The sequence below is a fragment of the Monodon monoceros genome, unplaced genomic scaffold, assembly GCF_005190385.1.
Source record: "Monodon monoceros isolate NGI ecotype Baffin Bay Population unplaced genomic scaffold, NGI_Narwhal_1 Super_Scaffold_7, whole genome shotgun sequence".
Lineage (NCBI taxonomy): Eukaryota > Metazoa > Chordata > Mammalia > Artiodactyla > Monodontidae > Monodon > Monodon monoceros.
In genome coordinates this window covers 47,004,191-47,029,636 of record NW_021703784.1, presented here as the reverse complement: position 1 = coordinate 47,029,636, position 25,446 = coordinate 47,004,191, and the positions used below count along the sequence as shown (strand labels likewise).

Sequence of the window (25,446 nt, the reverse complement as noted above, 5' to 3'; positions counted from 1 at the left end):
CAAGCATTTCATTAATATTCTCATTGTGAGTGCTGTTAGAAATTTCTAGGGTATAAGACACAATTGCACATTTTCACAAGACAACCCATTAGGATGCAGAATGTGGAATGCAAGATTAGGGTTTTGGATTATTGGGTTTTTTACTTACCCTCTCCAGTGTAATTTCTTCAAACTCATATTCAATTTCTGTCCCATTGACCTGTAAATAGGAAAAAAAATAGAGAGACATATTAAATACATTTTGAGGAGGAGAGAGCTGCATTTTAAATAACATTAGGGGGTTAAATTTCATCCTGGCTATGAATAAACCGCACTTTATTGACGTTTGTGATTGTATGTTTTCATCCAAATGAAATATAATCCAAGCTATTCTAAAATATGAGTGAGACTCTAGAAAAAAAATGCTTATTGCATCCCTTAGAATTTTGTGATGTTTGGGGGAGAGGAAACAATACAAAATGTGCACTGTGAGTTTACAAAGAATAAACCAACTAGGGGCAATGTTACAGTTACAAGGGGAAAAAATTTCCTAATATCTTTAAAATTTTCCATGAATAGACGCTAAAATATGACCTTAAAGAATCAGTGACAAGGGCAGCACAACCACATGACATTTCTGGCTGTTAAACAGCATTAAGAATGACCATGTCAGATAAGAAATGCCTTTTCTTTATTGGTTCAAGCTCAGGTAATTTATCCCCATTATCCTCTTGTTATATTTGTTGGGAAGCCCTGGACCATGTAACCATGCCTTCAGTAGCAATGAGAAAAGAACAAACCAGGACATGTTTGAAATTCCTAGTAAGAAAGCATTTTCACCATCCAACCAACCCTTAAGTTTATTTAAACTTACAGAGAGAAACATTTTAAATATAGCCAGGCAACATATAACATATGCCTTAGATTTCAACAGACATGAATACAGAATATATGAAGAGCTACTTTAAAATAATCTAACAAATATTCAATTCCCACTTTTATCTATCACAGAGCCCTTCTCAGCCAGACAAAACCTCTGAGCAAGAAAATTCTTGAATAGGTGGTTTCTTTTTTCTTATATATGTCTTGGCAAAATCATTCACATTTAGAAATCAGCCAGAAAAATCTAATTTTCAACCAAAAAGCCATAATTTTTGTAATGTTCTAACTTCAGTTTACTGTCCCTTCCTTAGAAGAATTTAAATATAGTTCACGCATATTGAGAGCTGTATGGAAGGCAAGGATCAGATAGCCCCATTACCTAATAGAGGTTGGCAAAAAAGAAATGATGAAGGGGAAAAAAGTGAATGAATGAATGACTGAACTAAGTAATTAAATTATTTATCTGATTTATAAACACAGACGCTTGTGGGTTCTCTTCCATAAGGAATTTGTATATGGTATCATTAATTGAAGGCATCACACTATCATTAGCAAATAATAAAGAATGACAATAGACTTTACTTATGTGTGTCCACCAGCCACTTAGAGCATGCTTTTGATTTTCTAATTACATGAGCTAATTGGGGAATCACATTTTACTGTGTTACTGTATTATCAAACAGCCCTAAACCAAATTTGATTTTCTGGGCTTCAGCAACTTAATGACTCAGAGAAGAGAACTTGATGATGTTAGAACTAAGCTTTAGCAACGTTATAGACATATTTTTGTTCTTCACACGTAAAAGTACAAAAGGAAACTCAAAACTCCCTGTATATGTGTGTTTCCATATTAATCCTTTTTATTCATAACTTTTTTTAGTTGACAGAGAGAAGGCAGAGAGGGAAGGCTGAGTCAATGTGATGTGTTTTAATTCTCGCAGTATGGCTCCATGAAGCTCTTTCTTTGCTTCAGTGCTTCTCTAGAGTGGAGCCCTTCACGTTATTAAAGTGTTGCAAACTGCAGAGAAAAAGACAACTTCAAAGAGAAGAAAACAAGCCTCAGATAATAAATATCAGAGGTGAAAATTCTGTTAGGAAGTGCTTAAAAGACAAGAATATTTTAGAGACACACATTGCATAGCTGGGGACTACCAAAATCTTTGCTGAACATTTGTATGATCATATATGTTGACTTTTAGATCCTAGAAGCATTATTTATACACAACCTAATCTGTATTCAGAAGTTCCCCAGTCAGCTAGGTGAACCATTGATGGCTTACATTTACTCCATGGGTCTTTAGTTTTCAACCCAAGAAAATTATGTCATTTGCCTAATTCAGTAGTATCCAGGATCTCTTTGTAAGAGGGGAAGATGACATCCAGGTTAGGATGTAACCTTACCTTTAAAAGAAAATATTCCATGACTACAACAGGATTTAGTGAAATTTTAAAGAAGTGAAAGGATTTTAGCATAGGTGAAGTAATATTTCAACCTTTAATTGAGGAGCATTAAAAACATGGAATAATAAGAGCCAGAGTTGGAATTTAGGAAAGACATTTAAGAGGTTCTAGTGTTTACTGTTTCGTCACTAGGAGAGCATGATCTGTGTTCTGCCTAAGGACCTCTAAGATAAGAAATCCTACAAGGTCCCTTGGCAAAGACCTTGGGGGAAAGAATGAAATAGAAAGAACTAAGAATACCTCCATTCTAAACAGAGGTGTATAAGAGTACGCTGTGACATTTGTGAAAATTTAGTTAACTTTTCAGAGGAGTATACCAATTCAACAATCTTTAAATATTTTTTGTTCACATTTGCTTAGAAGAATGGTTGCTTACTGAGTGGTAAGGAGACAAAAGGCATGAACAGTAATTCCCTCCTAGCCATAATTTCGTGTATTCTTATTCAGAAAAACCAAGAAAAACTGTTGTGAACGGCTCCGATCATCTGCTGGGGGGGCGTGGTTTACAGACAGCCTATTGTTTGAACTTGTCTCAGTGGCCTCACTCTACTCCCAATTAGTTTGGCAACATAAGCCTTTTAATTCACAAAGGATTCCCTTCCTGAAAAATACTGCCAATTATATATGTTTGTTTGTTTTTTTCTTGAGCAGTAATACTTCCTGTGATATTTAAGCACCCTGGTAATGTTTTATGATCCTGATAGTTTGGAGCCTGTACAGCGGCATGGTGAGGGCTCTCATTATTTCAGATCTGGCTCTGACCGTCACTGACAGTCTCCCCTCCACCTGGAAAAGTGAGAGGACTGGCAGTATTTTAGACATGGAGGGTCACTAAAGTAGATGGAATTTCCCAGTTTTGAAATATGTTTTTCTTCAGATACTTGATTTTTCTGAACCTAATGGTTATGTAGTGACAGCTGGTAGGTTTCCACTGATGCCACACATTGTCCTGCATAGCTCTGGGCATGTAGCCTTCCTGGCCTCATATGGAAGTTAAGACAAGAGTATAACTGTCTCAAATTCAAACTTGGTATTTAAGGTTCTAATTTCATAAACTTTGAATATTTTTCATATATTTTTCTCTCTCTGACAGTCTTTACGTTAATTTCCCTGATTTTTTTTTTTTCCCTTCAGTGCTATAGTACCACCTGCCTGGGTGATAATACAATTTGATTTGAGATCTACTTTTATGTCCTGAAAAGAGGTTTTTCATGAATAACACATGTGAACTAGTCCATGTTTTAATGCTCTTTAATTGGAATCTTAAGTAATGATTTCTTTGATTTTTTTGTTCTTTTCCACATTTGTAATTTCATTAAAATTAACAGCATACTAAAATGTAAGATGAATTTTTATACATTCCCATATCACAGATGAAAACAAATGCTAAAACATGAATATCAAATGTTGGCTTCTTAGGACTAAACACAATTCCACACAATGAACAAGTATTGAGCATGCATAGTGTGCCAAGTGATGTGACAGGTAGTGAGAAAATAAAGATTTTACGACATTATCCCTATTCTCAAGAAACATACAGTCCTTAAAGTGGTACCAAACACAAACATATTAAAACCTCACAGAAGTGTGATATCCAATACACAAAATATACAAGTGGACTCGAGCCACAGCCCCACTGTTGCCACATGCAAGATCTGTACAGATCTATTTACCATTTGTTGTATATATATATTTGATTCCTTAGTAGTATAGAATATGACAGATAATGTACTACTTCTGCCCTTTATTATAAGTGATTATGATATAGTAAATAAGACTTATCTCTGAATCTTATGGTTTTAGCATATAAAGCAGAGTGATGAACGTGAACAATGTTTAAAGATATCTGCGACAAGTGTCTTAAAATAAAAAATGGGGGAGGACCTTCAAGATGGCAGAGGAGTAAAACGTGGAGATCACCTTCCTCCCCACAAATACATCAAAAATACAACTACGTGTGGAACAACTCCTACAGAACACCTACTGAACGCTTGCAGAACACCTCAGCCTTCCCAAAAGGCTAGAAAAATCCCCATGTACATGGGTAGGGCAAAAGAAAAAAGAAAAAACAGAGACAAAAGAATAGGGATGGGACCTGCACCTCTGGGAGGGAGCTGTGAAGGAGGAAAAGTGTCCACAGACTAGGAAGCCCCCTTCACTGGCAGAGACGGGGTGTTGGTGCAGGGGAAGCTTCAGAGCCACGGAGGAGAGCACAGCAACAGGGGTGCAGAGGGCAAAGCAGTGAGATTCCCGCACAGAGGATCGGTGCCGATCAACACTCAACAGCCTGAGAAGCTTGGCTGCTCACCCACTGGGGTGGGCGGGGGCTGGGAGCTGAGGCTCCAGGTTTGGAGGTGAGACCCCAGGGAGAGGACTGGGGTTGGCTGTGTGAACACAGCCTGAAGGGCGCTAGTGCACCACAGCTAGCCGGTAGGGAGTCCAGGAAAAAGCCTGGACCTGCCTAAGAGGCAAGAGACCATTGTTTCAGGGTGTGCGAGGAGAGGGGATGCCTTCCCTGTCTGCCCACAGAAGACACAGCACTGCTTAAATGAGCTCCAGAAGTAGGCATGAGCTGAGTCTATCAGCCTGAACCCCAGAGATGGGCATGAAATGCTAACGTTGCTGCTGCAGCCACCAAGAACCCTGTGTGCAAGCACAGGTCACTATCTAAATCCCAAAGGGGGCCTGTGCAGCCCGCCATTGCCAGGGTCCCGTGATCAAGGGACAACTTCCCCGGGAGAACACACCGGACACCTCAGCCTGTTGCAACCTCACAGCAGCCCCTGCTGCCGCAGGCTCACCCTGCATTCCAATTCTAACTACCGTACTCCTCCTTCCCCCCAGCCTGAATGAGCCAGAGCCCCCGAATCAGCGGCTCCTTTAACCCCGTCCCGTCTGCACGTGAACAGATGCCTGAGGGTGACCTACACGCAGAGGCGGGGCCAAAACCAAAGCTGAGCCCCGGGAGCTGTGCAAACAAAGAAGAGAAAGGGAAACTTCTCCCAGCAGCCTCAGGAGCAGAGGATTAAATCCCCACAATCAACTTGATGTACCCTGCATCTGTGGAATACCTGAACAGACAACAAATCCATCCAAAATTGAGGCGGTGGACTTCGGGAGCAACTGCAGACTTGGGGTTTGTTGTCTGCGACTGATTGTTTCTGATGTTTATGTTGATCTTAGTATAGTTTTTAGCACTTGTTATCATTGGTGGATTTCTTTATTGGTTTAGTTGCTCTCTTTTTTTTCTTTTTATTATTACTTTAAAAAATTTTTATTTTACTAATTAAGAAAAAGTTTTTATGTTCATTATTTATCAGGTTTTTTTTCTTTTTTTCTGACTTTTCTTCTGAGCCGTGGGGCTGACAGGGTCTTGGTGCTTCGGCTGGGTGTCAGGCCTGTGCCTCTGAGGTGGGAAAGCTGAGTTCAGGACACTGGAACACTAGAGACCTCCCAGCCAATCGGGGAGAGCTCTCCCAGAGATCTCCATCTCAGTGCTAAGACCCAGCTCCACCCACTGGCCAGAAAGCTCCAGTGCTGGATGCATCACGCCAAACAACTAGCAAGACAGGAACACAATCCCACACATTGCCAGAGAGGCTGCCTAAAATCATAATAAGCTCCGAGACACCCCAAAACACACCACCAGACTCAGCCCTGCCCACCAGAAAGACAAGAGCACAGAACACAGGCACCAGTCCCCTCCATCAGGAAGCCTACAAAAGCCACTGAACCAACCTTACCCACTGTGGGCAGACACCAAAAACAACAGGAACTACGAACCTGCAGCCTGGGAAAAGGAGATCCCAAACACAGTAAGTTAAGCAAAAGGAGAAGACAGAGAAATATGCAGCAGATGAAGGAGCAAGGTAAAGACCCACCAGACCAAACAAATGAAGAGGAAATAGGCAGTCTACCTGAAAAGGAATTCAGAGTAATGACAGTAAAGATGCTGTAAAATCTTGGAAACAGAACGGAGAAAATACAAGAAACGTTTAACAGAGACCTAGAATAACTAAAGAGCAAACAAAAAATGAACAACACAATAAATGAAATTAAAAATTCTCTAGAAGGAATCAGTAGCAGAAAAACTGAGGCAGAAGAACAGATAAGTGACCTGGAAGAAAAAAATAGTGGAAATAACTACTGCAGAGCAGAGTAAAGAAAAAAGAATGAAAAGAATTGACGACAGTCTCAGAGACTTCTGGGACAACATTAAACGAACCAACTTTAGAATTATAGGCGTCCCAGAAGAAGAAGAGAAGAAGAAAGGGTCTGAGACAATATTTGAAGAGATTATAGTTGAAAACTTCCCTAATATGGGAAAGGAAATAGTCAATCAAGTTCAGGAAGTGCAGAGAGTCCCATACAGGATAAATCCAAGGAGAAACATGCCAAGACACATATTAATCAAATTATCAAAAATTAAATACAAAGAAAAAATATTAAAAGCAGCAAGGGAAAAGCAACAAATAACATACAAGGGAATCCCCATAAGGTTAACAGCCGATCTTTCAGCAGAAGCTCTGCAGGCCAGAAGGGAGTGTCAGGACATATTTAAAGTGACGAAAGGGGAAAGCCTACAACCAAGATTACTCTACCAGCAAGGATCTCATTCAGATTTGATGGAGAAATTAAAACCTTTACGGACGAGCAAAAGTTAAAAGAATTCAGCACCACCAAATCAGTTTTACACCAAATGCTAAAGGAACTTCTGTAGGCTAGAAACACAAGAGGAGGAAAACAAATCAAAACACAAAAACAAATCCAAAATAATTAAGAAAAGGGTAATAGGAACATACATATCAATAATTACCTTAAATGTAAATGGATTAAATGCTCCAACCAAAACACATAGACTGTCTGAATGGATACAGGAACAAGACCTGTATATATGCTGTCTCCAAGAGACCCACCTCAGGCCGGGGAACACATACATACTGAAAGTGAGGGGATGGAAGAAGATATTAGATGCAAATGGAAATCAAAAGAAAGCTGGAGTGGCAATTCTCATATCAGATAAAATAGACTTTAAAATAAAAACTATTACAAGAGACAAAGAAGGACACTACATAATGATCAAGGGATCAATCCAAGAAGAAGATATAAAAATGGTAAATATTTATGCACCCAACATAGGAGCACCTCAATACATAAGGCAAATGCTAACAGACATAAAAGGGGAAATTGACAGTAACACAGGAATAGTAGGGGACTTTAAAACTTCACTTTCACCAATGGACAGATCATCCAAAATGAAAATAAATAAGGAAACACAAGCTTTAAATGACACATTAATCAAGATGGACTTAATTGATATTTATAGGACATTCCACTCAAAAACAACAGGATATACTCTCTTCTCAAGTGCTCAGGGAACATTCTCCAGATAGATCATATCTTGGGTCACAAATCAAGCCTTGGTAAATTTAAGAAAATTGAAATTGTATCAAGTATCTTTTCTGACCACAGTGCTATGACACTCGATATCAATTACAGGAAAAAAACTGTAAAAAACACAAACACATGGAGGTTAAACAGTACACTGCTAAGTAACCAAGAGATCACTGAAGAAATCAAAGAGGAAATAAAAAAATACCTAGAAATAAATGACAATGAAAACACGATGACCCAAAACCAATGGGATGAAGCAAAAGCAGTTCTAAGAGGGAAGTTTATAGCAATACAATCCTACCTTAAGAAACAAGAAACATCTCAAATAAACAACCTAACCTTACACCTAAAGCAATTAGAGAAAGAAGAACAAAAAACCCCAAAGTTAGCAGAAGGAAAGAAATCATAAATATCAGACCAGAAATAAATGAAAAAGAAATGAAGGAAACAATAGCAAACATTAATAAAACTAAAAGCTGGTTCTTTGAGATATAAACAAAATTGATAAACCACTAGCCAGACTCATCAAGAAAAAAAGGGAGAACACGCAAACGAACAGAATTAGAAATGAAAAACGAGAAGAAACAACTGACACTTCAGAAATATAAAGGATCATGAGAGATTACTACAAGCAACTCTATGCCAATAAAATGGACAACCTGGGAGAAATGGACAAATTCTTAGAAAACCACCACCTTCTGAGACTGAACCAGGAAGAAATAGAAAATATAAACAGACCAATCACATGCACTGAAATTGAAACTGTGATTAAAAATCTTCCAACAAACAAAAGCTCAGGACTAGATGGCTTCACAGGCGAATTCTATCAAACATTTAGAGAAGAGCTAACACCTATCCTTCTCAAACTCTTCCAAAACATAGCAGAGGGAAGAACACTCCCAAACTCATTCTACGAGACCACCATCACCCTGATACCAAAACCAAAGATGTCACACAAAAGAAAACTACAGGCCAACATCAGTGATGAACATAGATGCAAAAATCCTCAACAAAATACTAGCAAACAGAATCCAATAGGACAGTAAAAGGATCATACACCATGATCAAGTGGGGTTTATCCCAGGAATGCAAGAATTCTTCAGTATATGCAAATCAATTAATGTGATACACCATATTAACAAAATGAAGGATAAAAATCATATGATCATCTCAATAGATGCAGAAAAAGCTTCCAACAAAATAAAATACCCATTTATGATAAAAACCCTGCAGAAAGTAGGCACAGAGGGAACTTACCCCAACATAATAAAGGCCACATTTGACAAACCCACGGCCAACATCATTCTCAATGGTGAAAAACTGAAGCCATTTCCTCTAAAATCAGGAACAAGACAAGCTTGCCCACTTTCACCACTATTATTCAACATAGTTTTGGAAGTTTTAGCCACAGCAATCAGAAGAAAAAGAAATAAAAGGAATCCAAATCGGGAAAGAAGCAGTAAAACTGTCATTGTTTGAAGATGGCATGATACTATACATAGAGAATCCTAAAGATGCTACCAGAAAACTACTATAGGTAATCAGTGAATTTGGTAAAGTAGCAGGATACAAAATTAATGCACAGAAATCTCTTCCATTCTTATAAACTAATGGTGAAAAATCTGAAAGAGAAATTAAGGAAACACTCCCATTTACCACTGCAAGAAAAAGAATAAAATACCTAGGCATAAACCTACCTAAGGAGACAAAAGACCTGTATGCAGAAAACTATAAGACACTGATGAAAGAAATTAAAGATGATACAAACAGATGGAGAGATATACCATGTTCTTGGACTGGAAGAATCAACATTGTGAAAATGACTCTACCACCCAAAGCAATCTACAGATTCAATGCAATCCCTATCAAACTACCAATGGCATTTTTCACAGAAGTAGAACAAAAAATTTCACAATTTGTATGGAAACACAAAAGACCTCGAATGGCCAAAGCAATCTTGAGAAAGAAAAACGGAGTTGGAGGAATCAGCCTCCCTGACTTCAGACTATATTACAAAGCTACAGTAATCAAGACAGTATGGTACTGGCACAAAAACGGAAATACAGATCAGTGGAATAGGTTAGAAAGCCCAGAGATAAACCCACGCACATATGGTCACCTAATCTTTGATAAAGGAGGCAAGAACATACAATGGAGAAAAGACAGCCTCTTCAATAAGTGGTGCTGGGAAAACTGGACAGCTGCATATAAAAGAATGAAACTATTCATTCCTAGTTTCATTCATTCCTAGTATGGTGAAATTCCTAACACCATACACAAAAATAAACTCAAAATGGATTAAAGACCTAAATGTAAGACCAGACACTATAAAACTCTTAGAAGAAAACATAGGAAGAACACTCTTTGACATAAATCACAGCAAGATCCTTTTTGACCCACCTCCTAGAGAAATGGAAATAAAAACAAAAATAAACAAATGGGACCTAATGAAACTTAAAAGCTTTTGCACAGCAAAGGAAACCATAAAGAAGATGTAAAGACAGCCCTCAGAATGGGAGAAAATATTTGCAAACGAAGCAACTGACAAAGGATTAGTATCCAAAATATATAAGCAGCTCATGCAGCTCAATGTCAAGAATCAAACAGCCCAATGCAAAAATGTGCAGAAGTCCTAAATAGACATTTCTCCAAAGAAGATATGCAGATTGCCAACAAACACATGAAAGGATGCTCAACATCACTAATCATTAGAGAAATGCAAATCAAAACCACAATGAGGTATCACCTCACACTGGTCAGAATGGCCATCATCAAAAAATCTACAAACAATAAATGCTGGAGAGGGTGTGGAGAAAAGAGAACCCTCTTGCACTGTTGGTGGGAATGTAAATTGATACAGCCACTATGGAGAACAGCACGGAGGTTCCTTAAAAAACTAAAAATAGAACTACCATATGACCGAGCAATCCTACTACTGGGCATATACCCTGAGAAAACCATAATTCAAAAAGAGTCATGTACCAAAATGTTCATTGCAGCTCTATTTACAATAGCCAGGACATGGAAGCAACCTAGGTGTCCATTGACAGATGAATGGATAAAGAAGATGTGGTACATATATACAATGGAATATTACTCAGCCATAAAAAGAAATGAAATTGAGTTTTTTGTAGTGAGTTGGATGGACCTAGAGTCTGTCATACAGAGTGAAGTAGGTCATAAAGAGAAAAACATATACCATATGCTAACACATTTATATGGAATCTAAAAAAAAGGTTCTGATGAACCTAGGGGCAGGACAGGAATAAAGACGCAGATGTAGAGAATGGACTTGAGGACAAGGGGAAGGGGAAGGGGAAGCTGGGACGAAGTGAGAGAGTAGCACTGACATATATACACTACCAAATGTAAGTTAGATAGCTAGTGGGAAGCAGCTGCATAGCACAGGGAGATCAGCTCAGTGCTTTGTGGCCACCTAGAGGGGTGGGATAGGGAGGGTAGGAGCAAGAGGGAGGGGATATGGGGATATATGTATACATATAGCTGATTCACTTTGTTATACAGCAGAAACTAACACAACATTGTAAAGCAATTATACTCCAATAAAGATGTTAAATAAATAAAAATAAAAATAGAAAATTTAGCTATAATAGCACACAATTCTCTTCATGAAATTGTTGGGAAGAATAAATGAGATTACACGCCTTCACTGCCTTACACATAGTAGGTATCCAATAGTGACAGCTATTCTATTGAGTTCTGGATTAGCAATCTGCAAGGGTCACAGATTTATTTGATCAAATGTTGAATGCTTGCTAATTTCTCCAGTAGTACAAAATATCACTTAAGAAGCAAACAAACTTGCTTTCTTCTACAAAATCCACTAAAATCCTTTTTTAACACAAAGACTTCTTTCACGAACCCATCTAAGACGTACTCCCTTATGGGCAGGAATTGTCTTCGAAGTCTCTCCCAAATCAGGTCAGTGTAGCTTTCAATCAGAATATAACTGCAACTGCATTTTCTCCCAATCTTTCGTCCACTCGCTCTTGTATTTTCTTTTTAATATTCTCTTTCCCAGTTTGACCATCATGTTTCTCTGCTACTGGCACTCAGTTTCCTAAGGCTGCTCTCATTGCATCCCTTATATCCCATCCTCATAAGGATACACACTTTATTTTACTCATTTTTTGTACGCCTGCAACTTCTGGTGCCGTGCCTTGTTCATAGTATGTCTTCAGAAGAATCTTTAGAACCAGGTCACGCGAGAACGCCAAAAATTGCACTGTCATTGAATTCTTCTCCAACTTCAAGTAAGTATTAGGCCTCCCCTAATAACTGTGGTCTTTTCCTAGGATATATGACTTGAATTTATCTTTCCATCTCGGCAAATTTTTATGCACATGCATTGGTAATTTCTAATTTAAATAACGAATACGTGAATTAAAACATAATCTAACACTTATTTAGAACCTACCACGTGCTAGGTATGGTGATAAGCCCTGGAGATACAGGGATGAATGAGATATGGCTTCTGCCCTCAAAGAACTCACTCTAGCAGAGGGAGACTAATGAAAACATGCGACAAAGTGATATGACTGCTGTGGTAGATGCCTGGGATTATAGCAGCTGCAGAGATGACACAAAGGAAGGGATAGGTGATTGCACCTGGAGGTTGTCAAAAAAGGCTTCATAGAGGAGATGGTATGAACTGAATGTGTTCATGGGCAGGTGTTCATCAGAATGAGTAGGAAAGAGACGAGCTTATCAAGGCAGGGGGAACAGCACGAACCACTTCTTCAGAGTGCTCTGCTAGAGAGAACACTGGCATTAGAGTCAGAAGACCTGTATTGTAGTCTTAATTCTGTGGTTTAACAGACTGGGTAACCCTGGGTAGGTCGTGGTGCTTCAATTTTCTCATGCAGACAGATGATCTCTGAGGTCGCTCCATGCTCTGACCTCCTCACATCAGGGTTTTTCTCCCCATCTACTGTTTAAATCATATTTACTTTGCCTGTCACTTTGGTCAAGGTGCACCCGACCAAACTTAACTAAGGATTTTTCTATTATTCTTTATTCCAAAGGTCCCAATCAGCAACCCATAATCCTACCAGCTAGCATCTCCCTAACCTCCATGTACCTCTGCCATGGCCCTTCTCCTTGATCTGAAAGGATCAGGGAGGAAACTGGAGGGCAGTGTCATCTGCTCTCCTTAGCTCCACTCAAGGACATCACCTTCAGCACCTTCCCTATTTCTTCTTAAAGATCTCAAATCTTTGGGTAGAAATAAAAGGTAGCTCTTTCTCTTCGAAAAAGGGGACAAAAAGGGAGTTTTGCTCTACTCTAATCCAAAAGAAAGAACTGAAGGCTGATGTTCATTATCTCCATCTTTTTAATCACATTTAACTTTACATGTCTCTGCTGAATGGATGCAAAACAATCAAGTACTGAAAAAAGTGAAAGTTAACCTACAAGCATGGAGGCTCTAATCGGGATGAGAGCATCATTAGACGAAGCCTGGAGGTTTGTAGCACACAACTGAGCTGTCCACCACTTTCTTTAATAACGTCCCTTCTCCTAGACTATCTGCACTGGCTAAAATTGTGTCCTCTCTTCATGTTAAGAGGAATTATCACAGAGAAATTAAAAGCTCAGACTCTGGAACCTAAAAGGCCTGAATTCCAATAGCAGTTCTGTCACTTACAAGCTGTTAGAATTCATCTTCGTTAAGTATTATTCACATTTGTGTGTCAATATTGTTTATTTAAACTGTAGTAAGCAAAAGATTTTCTGTTTAAGCTTTAGTGAGCACCTATTTTAATCTGAGGTAGGCATCTGGTTATTTTAGGATTACTATTCAATTATAATGAGACTGGTTTATAAATGTACAGTTTTCTAAGAAGCTAATCATAGTTAGAATTTCTTGTTTTTAACAAACACAAACTACAGAAATAACTTGATATTCTTAGTTAAGATTCTAATTTTGGTAAGAGCACTATTCTTATTGTTCACCTGAATGTGTTCTTACCAGTAAACCCTGATTTCAAGTTAAACTTATAATCTTAGTTAGACAAACTTCTGAGTTCAGTGAATGCTAAATAAAAGCTTCCAGCAAATATAGAAAAAAAAATCAGTATCCTATGATCTGTTCCATTCTTAAACAATTTTCTTTTGGTTTTATTTCCTCTGCCTTTGTCATTAAGACTTCATAACATGTAGAAATTTGGGCCTAGAAAAGTGATCATCGACTTAATATTAATTACTATGTATCTTTTTAAATTTAATTATAAACCACAGATTTTTAAAAATTAAGTAGCTTCTTACTTGTAAAATTGTGATAATTTTCCCTGGTATTTCTGTCAAGAGAAATCAAGGAAGATAGCTTAGGGTTCTTACATGTATAAAAAGAAAGTCATTTTATATATACAAAGTTGTCTTGATTAAAGGCTTCTGTAAAGAAGGAAAAATATAGTCACTTAAGTTCAGAACTGGATTTGCCTCTGGTTTGGAAATGGCACATTTCTTCCCAGCTTTGCTTCCTTACTTTGCTCCATTTGCTGGATGGTGTAATAACAGCTGGCTTGAATGCTTTCATTTGGCTCCAGCCTGATGCAGGCTGTTTTATTCTTTGGGTTAAATATTCCAAAAATTTGAACATGCTCTCTGAGGGCAGTAAGCGGTGTTAAAGAGTACAATCAAATAACTAAGAAAGCATCATGATACAGGTTTTTATCCCATCAAGGCCCCTCCCTCACTTGACCACCCTCATATACAAACCACCTGGTCAGTTGCAAGTAAAGTGTCCAAGAGAATCAAGAGCTCAAAGCACATACCCAAAAGATTTAGAGAAACAGAAACAAAGTGTGTGTTGAACCACAAGATAAGATTTCACAAACATTATGATGGTGTCAGCAGAGAGCCAAGAATATTTTCTCTTACACTTGGGTATAATACAACTATAGTGTGAGGCAGAACATCACTGTCGTACATTTCTTCATCTTTGACTTCTTTCCTTAACCCCCTGCAATCTTGTTTTTGTTTCACCACCACACAAAAGCTGAGCTCTTAAGGATCAAAAAAGATCCGCGTGTATCCATACAATGATTTTTTCCCCAGTCTTCACACTCCCTAGTTTTCACGCAGTATTTGACAATCTGGAGCATAACTTAAAAATCCCCTTTTCTTTTGTCACATGGTTGATATCTTGCTGGTCTCCTCCTACTGATCTATCCAATGCATTTATATCCATTTCCTTTCCTCTTGCCAGATATGGGCATTCACAAAGTCTGCCCTTATTGTTATACAATCTTTACCTGAGTTTTCATCTCACCCAACTTTTGTTTTCTAAGTAAATGCCCTAGTGTCACCCCAGTCTCAGTAAGTCTAAAATAGAACTAATCATCTTGCCTAATTATAACTATCATTTCCTCCAGGCTACTCTATATACCTGTTAAGGGAATCCTCTTTTTCATATATATCCTTTATATTTGTTATCCATACCCACTATCCTATTTAAAGACCTAAATTATCACTTTCTTAGGACCATCAATATAATTTCCTAAAAATATCTCTGCCTCTCTAATTTTTCAATATCAATCTATTCTTCATATCCTTTGAGATTTATCTTTCTAAAAAGCAACAATTTTCATTGTATAATTTTGCTGCACAAGTAGCTTTAAGTAACTTTTCTTTATCCTTAAAGAACATTCCAGAATATCCACCAGCTGTCCCCAGTCTACCTGTCTAGCTACAGACCCTACTTCTTATCTTCAAAGACATTTTCTAGCCAAGTAACTGAAATTAAATAAAGCATATCCTCTTTGGTATCTTTATTAATGTCATATACCCCACCCTAAATATATTTAATTTATGCTTATTAAAATACTAATTAATTTCGAAAAATATATTTGAATGCTGAGAATTTCCCAGGTACTATGTTATGTCCTAGGGATACAGTAGTAAACAAAACACAGTCCCTACCCTCATAGAGCTAGATTCTATTTGGAGATACGGGAAGCTTCCATTTCTGTCAGCCAAAGGCTGCCTCTTCTATAAAGTCAAAAAGATTTTTCTTAACAATCCTCTGAAAATCATCACTCTATTCTCTCAATTACCCCTCCATGCTAGTAACAATAATGATAGTATTACTACTGCGACTATTACTACTGTTGCTTTCTTTTTTTTAAGTATCTACTATACGCCAGGCACTATGATCAGTTGATCTAAAAATTAAAACAATCCTGAGAGCGAGACATTTTAACTTTAATTTTACTACTGAGAAAGCCAAGTTTCTAAGTTAAGCCGCTTCTCCAAGGTTATCTAGTTGTAAGTAATGAAACTAGGACTATCTTGCTCATCTTTTTCATCACTTAGTGATGGGAAGTATACGCTCAATCCAGATTTGTGGAAGAAAATTAAAGGAGTGGCTATAAGGAGAGAGGAAAGAATGGAAGCATCTATTGTTTGAATCAAGGGAAGTCTAATGTTAAAACACTAACCTTCCTCCCTGGTCATACATAGCACAGTCCCTCTCTCACTGTACTTGTGGTCTTCCTCACGGTCCAGCTCCTTACATCGTGCTTTATCTTTCCTGATATACTGTCCTACCGTACAGATGAGGCACTGTCTTTTGCGGCACCCATCATAATGACTTGCCCATAGCAGCCATTTCATAAATAGTTATTGAAGAAATAAATCAATTGAACCTTATGGGAAGGGATTCTTATTTGTCATGAATCTTTTAAAATCCCTTTGTACTCGAAAGTCCTACTCACCATTGTCAGTTTCCAAAGGAGTAAACTGTCTTAATTTCTCTCTAATCATTTTACTTCACAACTTGCTAACAATAAGCTGTCTCCCTTTTCATCTGAATACAGCTCACCCTTTCAGCAGCCTTCAACATCAATCCATCCATCAACAAATATTTATTGAGTGACTTTCCCCACCTTCTTTGCCAGCTCGTATGATCTCGTTTCACCTGATTTTAAAAGTACATCAGTATCTTCACAACCTTGGAAAAGAGCTAGAGAGCTATATCACTCCACTAATTCATCTGCTCTTTCATCAAGATCACATGAAGAAGTTTTTTAAGTTCTGTGATTCTGGAAAAATGCTTTGGTATGCTTGTTATAAAAAAAAGGTCAGATCAATCTTTCTGGATCAGATGCTAAGGGAGATCATTCTGCTGCTTTATGTTATTTCACCTTTCTTGAATCCCCTTAGCATCATGACGGGGAGCTAGTATTAATGCTGTTTCTGTCCCCAGCCGCCTAGCCTGTTGATAGAATATGGAAATTGTAAGGTTTCAAGTTGTTCATATGTAATCTTTTTCAGATTATGCTAACAGCAGCATTAATCATTAACATACTATTTTCACATACATTATTATTTGCTCCTCATAGCAGTCCTATGAGGGTTGATATCTCCATTTTATAGATGAATAAATAGCTAAGAGATGATAAGTTGCTCAACATTGCTCACCTAGTAATGTTGGAGTTTTGATACAAATCTAGGTTATCCGGACTGTGAATCTACAGCTGATCCCACTACCTTATGCTACACACATAGCTTATCCTCTAAAAGTGAGAGAGAATCTGACTGAATCGTTTGAAGTTGCTGATGTTTAACTGTTTCTGACTTACAAAATGGTAAGTTCTGCATGGTTCAACAACTTAGCATGGTGGTTAGGAGCTAGAATTCTGGAGTCAGATTGCCTGGGTTCATAGCATGATTCTCTCACTCTCTAGCTATAAAACTTTGGGTGAGTTACTTAACCTCTCTGAGCCTTGGTGTCCTTATTTACAAAATGGATGGTAATTATCTTATTGGGTTGTATAAGGACTGAATGATACAAATTTGTAACGGTTTAGTGTTTAGCACCTAGTGAACCCTCAAAAATATTAACTGCAATTATTTTAAAGTTTTTCCTAGGTCTGCCATTGGCATATTTTAAGTCCTGCCTATTCACTCTTCTAAACAGAAACCAGTGTAGGCACATGTGAGTGTTGGGGCAGAGGGAGAATGGCAGGTATAGAGATGAATACCTATTGTTTGTAGGAAATTTTATAAAACTTAACATATATTTGTTAAGTTGTGCACAATATTCCCACAGAGGACTTGAGTTACCCCTCTTTCCCCTGTGAGATTCAATTAACTTAGATCAAATAGAAACCTACAGTGACAAAAAAAAGTATAATATATTTTTCAAAGAAAAATTTAAAAGCTCAAGTTTCTACATTTATATCAGTGCTTCCTAAACTGGATCCGGGCGTTTAGAAGTGGTTATGCATACTGAAGTCGTGGCTGACAACCGCTTGTCACAACAGGGATCTCTGGGCTGCAAATTGGATGCACCAAATCTTTCTCTCTCTGGACTCTTGTCTGCCTACCCCCCAGGGCTTTTAAGTGTTCTGGCACAGTGTTAACTGGTAAGATGATAGTATAAGCTCTAAACAGTGCATCATGATTAACCATAAGTCATTGCTGCTTTTTTTTTTTTAATATCTTCTTGGAACAGGAATACTCAAAAGGGTACCAACATAAATCCCCAATTACATTAAATTAAATAAATTCCATAAATAGCTTAAGCATAGTAAACAAATATTAATCAGAGAGTAAATCTTGGGTGGGAAGCAGCAAGGATTGAAGGCAGTTTGTAGGAAGGGAGAAGATATGAAGGGAAATTAAAAATCATATTTTCACCCCACTATCATTTTTCTTAATGACCTTAGGATGATCTTGTTTGACACGTTTTCTTTGTGTAATTCCTATTTATGCTTCCAAAAAACCTTCCACGATTCTTCTCCCTTTCCAGCTATCTAATGCTACCATAAACCCTGCCTTTCTTTCTCTAGCCCTCCTATACGAAGGCCAGGTTGTGCTAATGTCATTTCTCTGTGTTTACAGAGTACTTGTGTAGATCTTTTGCCCTGATTGTATAATGTGTTGGCTACCAGCTTCTGGCTTTAGGTTCAATCAGACAGCGATGCTAATCCTAAATTGGTCACTTACAAGAGCTGTGACTTTAAAGAGCTTACATGGCTTCAGCTCCTCCTCAGTAAAATCTTATTTACTTCAATAAAGTTGTTAGGAATTTTAAATTAAATAAGAAGTATAGCACGATGCTCAAGAGTACATACACTAGATACTCCAGTTGATAAAATATAGAAATTGTAAGGTTACTTATACACTAGAGCCAGACTGCCTGAGTTTGACTCTGCTAGTTACTAGCTGTGAGATGTCTGCCTCAGTTCTCTCATCTGTAAAAGACAGTTCATAATCTCATAGGATTGTGAAGACTGGATGAATTGGTGAATTAGTATAAATGAAAAGAATAAGTAAAATACTTGGAACAATAGCCTGGGACATGCTAGGTGTACAGAATGGTGGAGTAAGGTACTCAGAAAATCCTCTCCCCAAAGAACAACTTTAAAACAGAATTGCCAAAAATAGCCATTTCTGGACTCTGAAAACTGACTAAGGGCATACAGAAAATTGAAAAACTCTGATTCAAGAACCTCAGTTAACAGCAGTGGGAATCTGGTGTTCTAGGCCTGCGACTGCTCTTACACATCCCCTCCCTCAAATTCTGTGCATGCAATAATTCTACGAGGGCAGGAAAGGCTATGAAACAGAAGATTTGCTGACACAGGGGACCAGCTTCACTTGGAGCAGCATGTGGGCAAACCTCATAATCAGGGATGTTGTTAGAAACAATAGTGATTTTGGTGGCAAATATTAGAACAAGTAAACACTGCAGTAACTTAAGTTAGCAATACTGGTTGGCGAAAGCTACAGGCTGTCCAGACTAGCTAGAAATATATCTGGAAAATCTGTTGAATCATGGCAGGCCTTGATAGCTCCAAACGATCTCTGCCAGGCTGGAAGACTGAGTGCATGTGCAAGGTCATTCATAGACTCAGTAGAGACTGGAGAAGGTCCTGGCCATCTACACATCCCTAGCTGAATGTGAGGCCTTGCATATATGCAGGGGAGTCATAATAGGTCTATTATAAAATAAAATCTCAGGCATATTTGTAAACTGCTTGAATTTAAACACATTTCCCTGTCCATACACAAATCCACTGGCAAAGGATGGAAGACTTACTGGCTCAAAGTGTTTAAGTGTAATCTCTGACCAATCATTGGCTCACCACTAAGCTATGCTGATCTAGAGGCAACACTAGGATGCCAGAATTTAAAAAGAAAAAAAAAAAAAAGAAAGAAAACTCAAAAGAGATATCAGTAGCTATACACTTCAAGAAAGATAGACTCTACAGATCTAGCCCAGATATGTGACTAAATATACAAACAAGCAAACACAAAGAAACAGGAACTGTGACTAAACATACAAACAAGCTAACACAAAGAAACAGCAAATGGCAAATAAGAATTAAGAGTTACTATAACATTATCTCAATGGCCTGTTTTCAAAAAGAAATTATGAGACATTCAAAGAAAGCAAAATATGACCCATACATAAGAAAATAATTAGCAAAAATAAACTGTTTCTGAGACATCTTAGATGTTGGAATTGACAGAAAAAACATCAAAGCAGCTATAAATATGTGCAAAGAACTAAAGGAATCCTCTTTAAAAAAGTAAAAGAAAGTATGACAACAATGAATAATCAGATAGACTATCAATAAAGAGACATAAATTATAAAATAAAATTATGTAAAAATTCTGGAGTTGAAAAGCATGACAACTGACATGAAAAATCCACCAGAGGTTCCAGTTTTTGTCTAGCATGTAAGAATCACAAGTCACCACTTTGTCCTAATAACAAAGAGAAAGCTAAACAAACTGAAAAATCAACTCTGTCAGAGAAGTGAGGTCACAGAGTAAACTGCTGCCCCCCCAAATTGGAGAGTCAGGCGGGCAGATAGAGAGAATCACTATTACTAGGGCAGAAATCACCACAGGAACCAGTGCCAGGGTAGGAAAAACTTAAACTGTAATTGATGAATTGTGGAGGCTCAGTGTGGACAAATCTGAGGATTAAACAGGGGTTTGATCCAGAGAGGTTCAATTTTTGGGGTCACAGCCATATTTAAGTGAGTTTTACCTCTAGTAAAACTACCAGGTTCTCAAAGTGAAGAGTGGAGAAAAATTCCTCATGCTTCCAGCAGGTGAGGGAAAAAGGAACTATTTTGAAACATGTAGAAGGATTCTGTTCTTCTTAACAAGGTTATCCTCAGGAGAAACTATTTTATCAGAGCCTAACCTGCTGTGGTTTTACCAGAGCCTAATCTACCCGGGGAAGGGAAATACCAACTTCAGCACCCTTTAGCCATTCAGTACCACCTGAAAGGGGGAAAAACTGAGAAGCACTGGTGACATTCACAGTCCAGAAACACAAGCTCACTAAAAGACTGAAACCAAGTCATATGAGTATAGAACACTAACCCCTCCTCTGCTACTTTACCACTACATTACTAAAGGGCTATTTACTGCAGTTCCTTTTACCCAGCACATGATGTCCTTTCAACAAAAAATTACAAAGCATAATAAAAGGCAAAACACACAGTTTGAAGAGATTGGGCAAGTATCAACCAGAGTCAGATATGGTAGGAATGTCAGAATTATCAGAACAGGAGTTTAAAAAAATTAATTGATATTCTAAAAGGTTTAATGGACAGAGTAGACAACATGCAAGAACAGGTAAATAATGTAAGTAGAGAGATGGAAATTCTTGGAAATGTCCAAAAAGAAATGCTAGAAATTAAAAAAAAAACCCAAAACCTACTGTAACAGAAATGAAGAATGTTTTTGGTGGGCTCATTAGTAGACAGGGCATGATTGGGGAAAGAATCTCTAACTTTGAAAATATGATAATAGAAACTTCCAAAACTGAAAAAGCAAAGAAAAAAAAAAGACTGAAAAAAAACCCCAACCAAACAGAATATCCAAAAACTGTGGAGCACCTACAAAAGATGTAATATACATGTAATACCAGAAGGAGAAGAAACAGGGAAAGGAATGAAAACAATATTAAAAGCAATAATGACTGGGAAGTTTTTCCAAATTAATGTCAGACATAAAACCACAGATCCAAGAAGCTCTGTGAGTAACAGAAACACCTAGGCATATTATATACAAACTCCAGAAAATCAAAGATAAAGAAAAAATTTTGAAAGAAGCCAGAGGCAAAAAGCACCTTATCTATAGAAGAGCAAAAATAATAATTACATTTGACTTCTCCTCAGAAACAATGCAAACAAGAAGAGAATGGAATGAAATATTTTAAACATTGAAAGGAAAAAAAAGAAAAAAAAACCCCAGAATTCTGTACTCTGAAAAATTATCCTTCAAAAGTGAAAGAGAAATAAAGACTTTCTAAGACAAAAAAGAAAAACTGATGAAATGTATTGCCAGACCTGCTTTGCAAGAAATGCTGAAAGAATTTCTTCAGAATGAAAGAAAATGATATAGGTCAGAAAAATAGATCTACATAAAGAAAGAGTATCAGAGAATAAATAAGTAAAACAAACAAAAAACACCACTTTATTTTTCTTATTCTTAACTGACCTAACAGATTTGTCAAAATAGTAACATCAACAGTATATTCAATTATGTGTTTTTATGTGTGTGTATATATACATATACATATATATACACATATATGTATATATATATTTAGGTATGCATGGAATGAATGACAGAAATAATACAAGGGATGGTATGTAGTAATTAGGAATATTTCATTATTATTAGGTACTTGCACTACCTATGAATCAGCATAGTATTATTTGAAAGTAGCTTGAATTAGTAAATGTATAGAGCAAACTCTAGGAAAACCACTAAAAAAAAGTAAAAGAATTAGAATAATTGATATGCTAAGAAATGAGAAAAAATGTAATTATATAAAATGCTCCATTAAAACCAAAATAGGCATGAAAAGTTTGGGAAAAAATAGAAACAAATAACAAGGGCAACAAATAGAAACTAGGAAAGATGGTGGATATTAATCGAACAATATAAATAGTCACTATAAATGTCAATGATCTAAATACAACAATTAAAATACAGAGACTGTCAGAGTGGATCAAAAAAACAAGACCCAACTACATATTTTCTACATGAAACCTACTTTAAATATAGAGATATATAGAGAGAGATTAAAAGTAAAGAGATGGATAAAATATACCATGCTAACACTAATCACAGGAAACTGAGAGTAGCTTTAATAATTTCAGAAAGACTTCAGAGCAAGGAAAATTATTAGGGATAATGAGGTGCATTATATAATTATAGAGAAGTCAGTACACCAAGAAGTCCTAACAATCTTTATTGTGTATGCCCCTAGCAACAGTGAGGCAAAAAATGATAAGAATTCAAGGAGAAACAAATGAATCCACGATTACAGTTGGAGACTTTCAAACCCCCCTATCAGAAATGCACTATTCAGCACCATGCAGAAAATCACCAAGGACATAGTTGAACTCAATAGCACCATTAATCAACTGGATACAATTAACGTCTGTAGACTACTTCACACAACAATAGCAGATTACACATTCTTCTCAAGCTCACGTGGAACATTTACCAAGACAGACCACTTTCTGGGCCATAAATCACACCTTAACAAATAAAAAAAAAAAAACGAAATCACACAATGTCTGCTCTCAGACCACAGTGGAATTAAACTAGAAATCAAGACCAGAAGGATAATTGGAAAAATTCTAAAATACTTGGACATCAGACAAGTATTTTGTCTGCCCAAAAAAACACTTCTAAATAACACAGGGAGCAAAGAAGAAATCTCAAGAGAAATTTAAAAATATTTGGAACTAATTGAAAATGAAAATACAACTTAACAAAATTAGTGGGATGCATTAAAGGCAGTAATTAGAGGGAAATCTATAGCACTGAATGCATATAAAAAAAGAAAAATGATGTAAAATCAATAATATAAGCTTCTACCTTAGAAAACTAGATAAAGAAGAGTAAGTTAAATACAAAGCAAGCAAAAAAAAAAAAAAAAAGGAAAGAAAGAAAGAGAAAAAAAAAACCCAGCAGAAATCAATGAAATTGAATAAAGGAAATCAATAGAGAAAATCAACAAAAGCAAAAGATAGTTCCCTGAAAAGATCAATAAAATCAATGAACCTCTAGCCAGGCTAAATAAGAAAAATAAGAAAAAAATGTGAGGTGATACAAATTATTAATATCAGAAAGGAGAGAGGGGACATCAGTACAGATCCCATGGACATCAGAAGGATAATAGAGGAATATTATGAAAAACTCTATGCCCCCAACTTTGATAAGCTAAATGAAATGAACCATTTCCTGAAAGGCAATCTGCCGAAACTCAGAAAAGAAGAAAAAGACAATCTGAACATACATATTTCCTAACCAGGAAACCAGACAAAGACATTATAAAAAAGAAAACTACAGACCAATATTGCTCATGAACATGGATGTAAAAATCCTCCACTATTATTTGTATCTTCATCATTGTCATCTTTGTAGCACTTATTGTAATTATATTATACTGCAATTGTCTATTTCCCTATTCCATTAGACTTCCAGCTCCCCAAGGGCAGGAATCATTTCTTATTCATCTTTCTATACATTGTACCTAGCAGAGTATCTGGTGCACAGTAGATATTCAATAAATATATTTTAAATTGAACTTCATCAGATCCAAACCTAGGGGTTCTTAAAATCTGCTTCAGGGGCTCACAGAGTTGTACATATACTAGGTAAGTGAATATACGCTGCCTAAGGACACTGTTTCTACCTAGATACCCAGTTGCAGTTACAGGCTCTGAATAAAATTTAAAACGATAGAGAATGAATTTTTTTAAAGTATATTTATATAATAAATTTGCCAACATCATCAGTTTCATTAAAATAGCAGTGTTATGCTGAAGTGCACTAAGGCTGGAAAATTAGTTTTGAAGCAGAAATAAATAAGACTTAAGTAAGTGAATGGAAGCTAACATTACCTGCTAGTAGCGAAGCTGTAAGTATGAATAGCAATTATTGAGAAATATCTTTCTGAAAAGAATTAAGTACCACTCAGTTGTTTATTTCAACTTGCTTTTATCCTTGTAACTGGAGTGAAATATGGTGAGTGCTATGGGCATTTACTTCACTTGACGCTGATGTTTATGCAAAATCTATCCTGGGAGATTTATACATATATATGTGTATACATGCATATACCCATATAAAATTATATATATATATATATGTATACACACACACACACACACACACACACACACAGAATACATATCTTAAGATGTCGATGTTTCAACTGAAAAAATGTGATAAAACGATAGCATTCTTTCTTAGTAAAAACTGATAAGAACAGAGCTGGTATATTTCTACTATATTCATTATCTTTATAATACTTTTCCAGATATCTAGGCTTACAAAAGAAGACAGATAAAATGCAGTTCCCATTTTCAGAGCACGAGTTTTGTTTTAAAGGTCTCTTGAGGGTGGTTTGTCAACTTCCTTTGAAATCAAGGGGCCTATAAAGATTCAGAGGAAGTGTACTCGTATGGATTTTATCCCTTGTCATCACAAGGAATAAAAGATGCCTCTGTCTTGTTTGAGCTACGAATCAAACTGGACCAAGGATTATTTCACGCAATTGCTGCTTTGGAATTTGGGCATCTTAAAACCAAAAGAGAAAATACATTTTTAAACCAAGAACCCATTTTTTTCTATGTCTAGCCTTAAGTGAATTTTCCCCTTGTTTTTGCTAAGTATTCTTGGTACGTCATCAGCAGAATCTGCCCATATGAGCATTAT

General features: G+C 36.8%; 1 protein-coding gene across 3 annotated transcripts in view; it reads right to left on the bottom strand.

The window, feature by feature from the left end:
- DLG2 (discs large MAGUK scaffold protein 2) overlaps positions 1–25,446 on the bottom strand; it is a 2,046,181-nt gene that overhangs the window by 678,092 nt on the left and 1,342,643 nt on the right. For all 3 annotated transcript variants that reach the window (XM_029208176.1, XM_029208177.1, XM_029208181.1), the window contains one exon: positions 149–199. In XM_029208176.1, the coding sequence (XP_029064009.1) occupies positions 149–199 (51 nt within the window). The remainder of the gene's footprint in view (positions 1–148; positions 200–25,446) is intronic.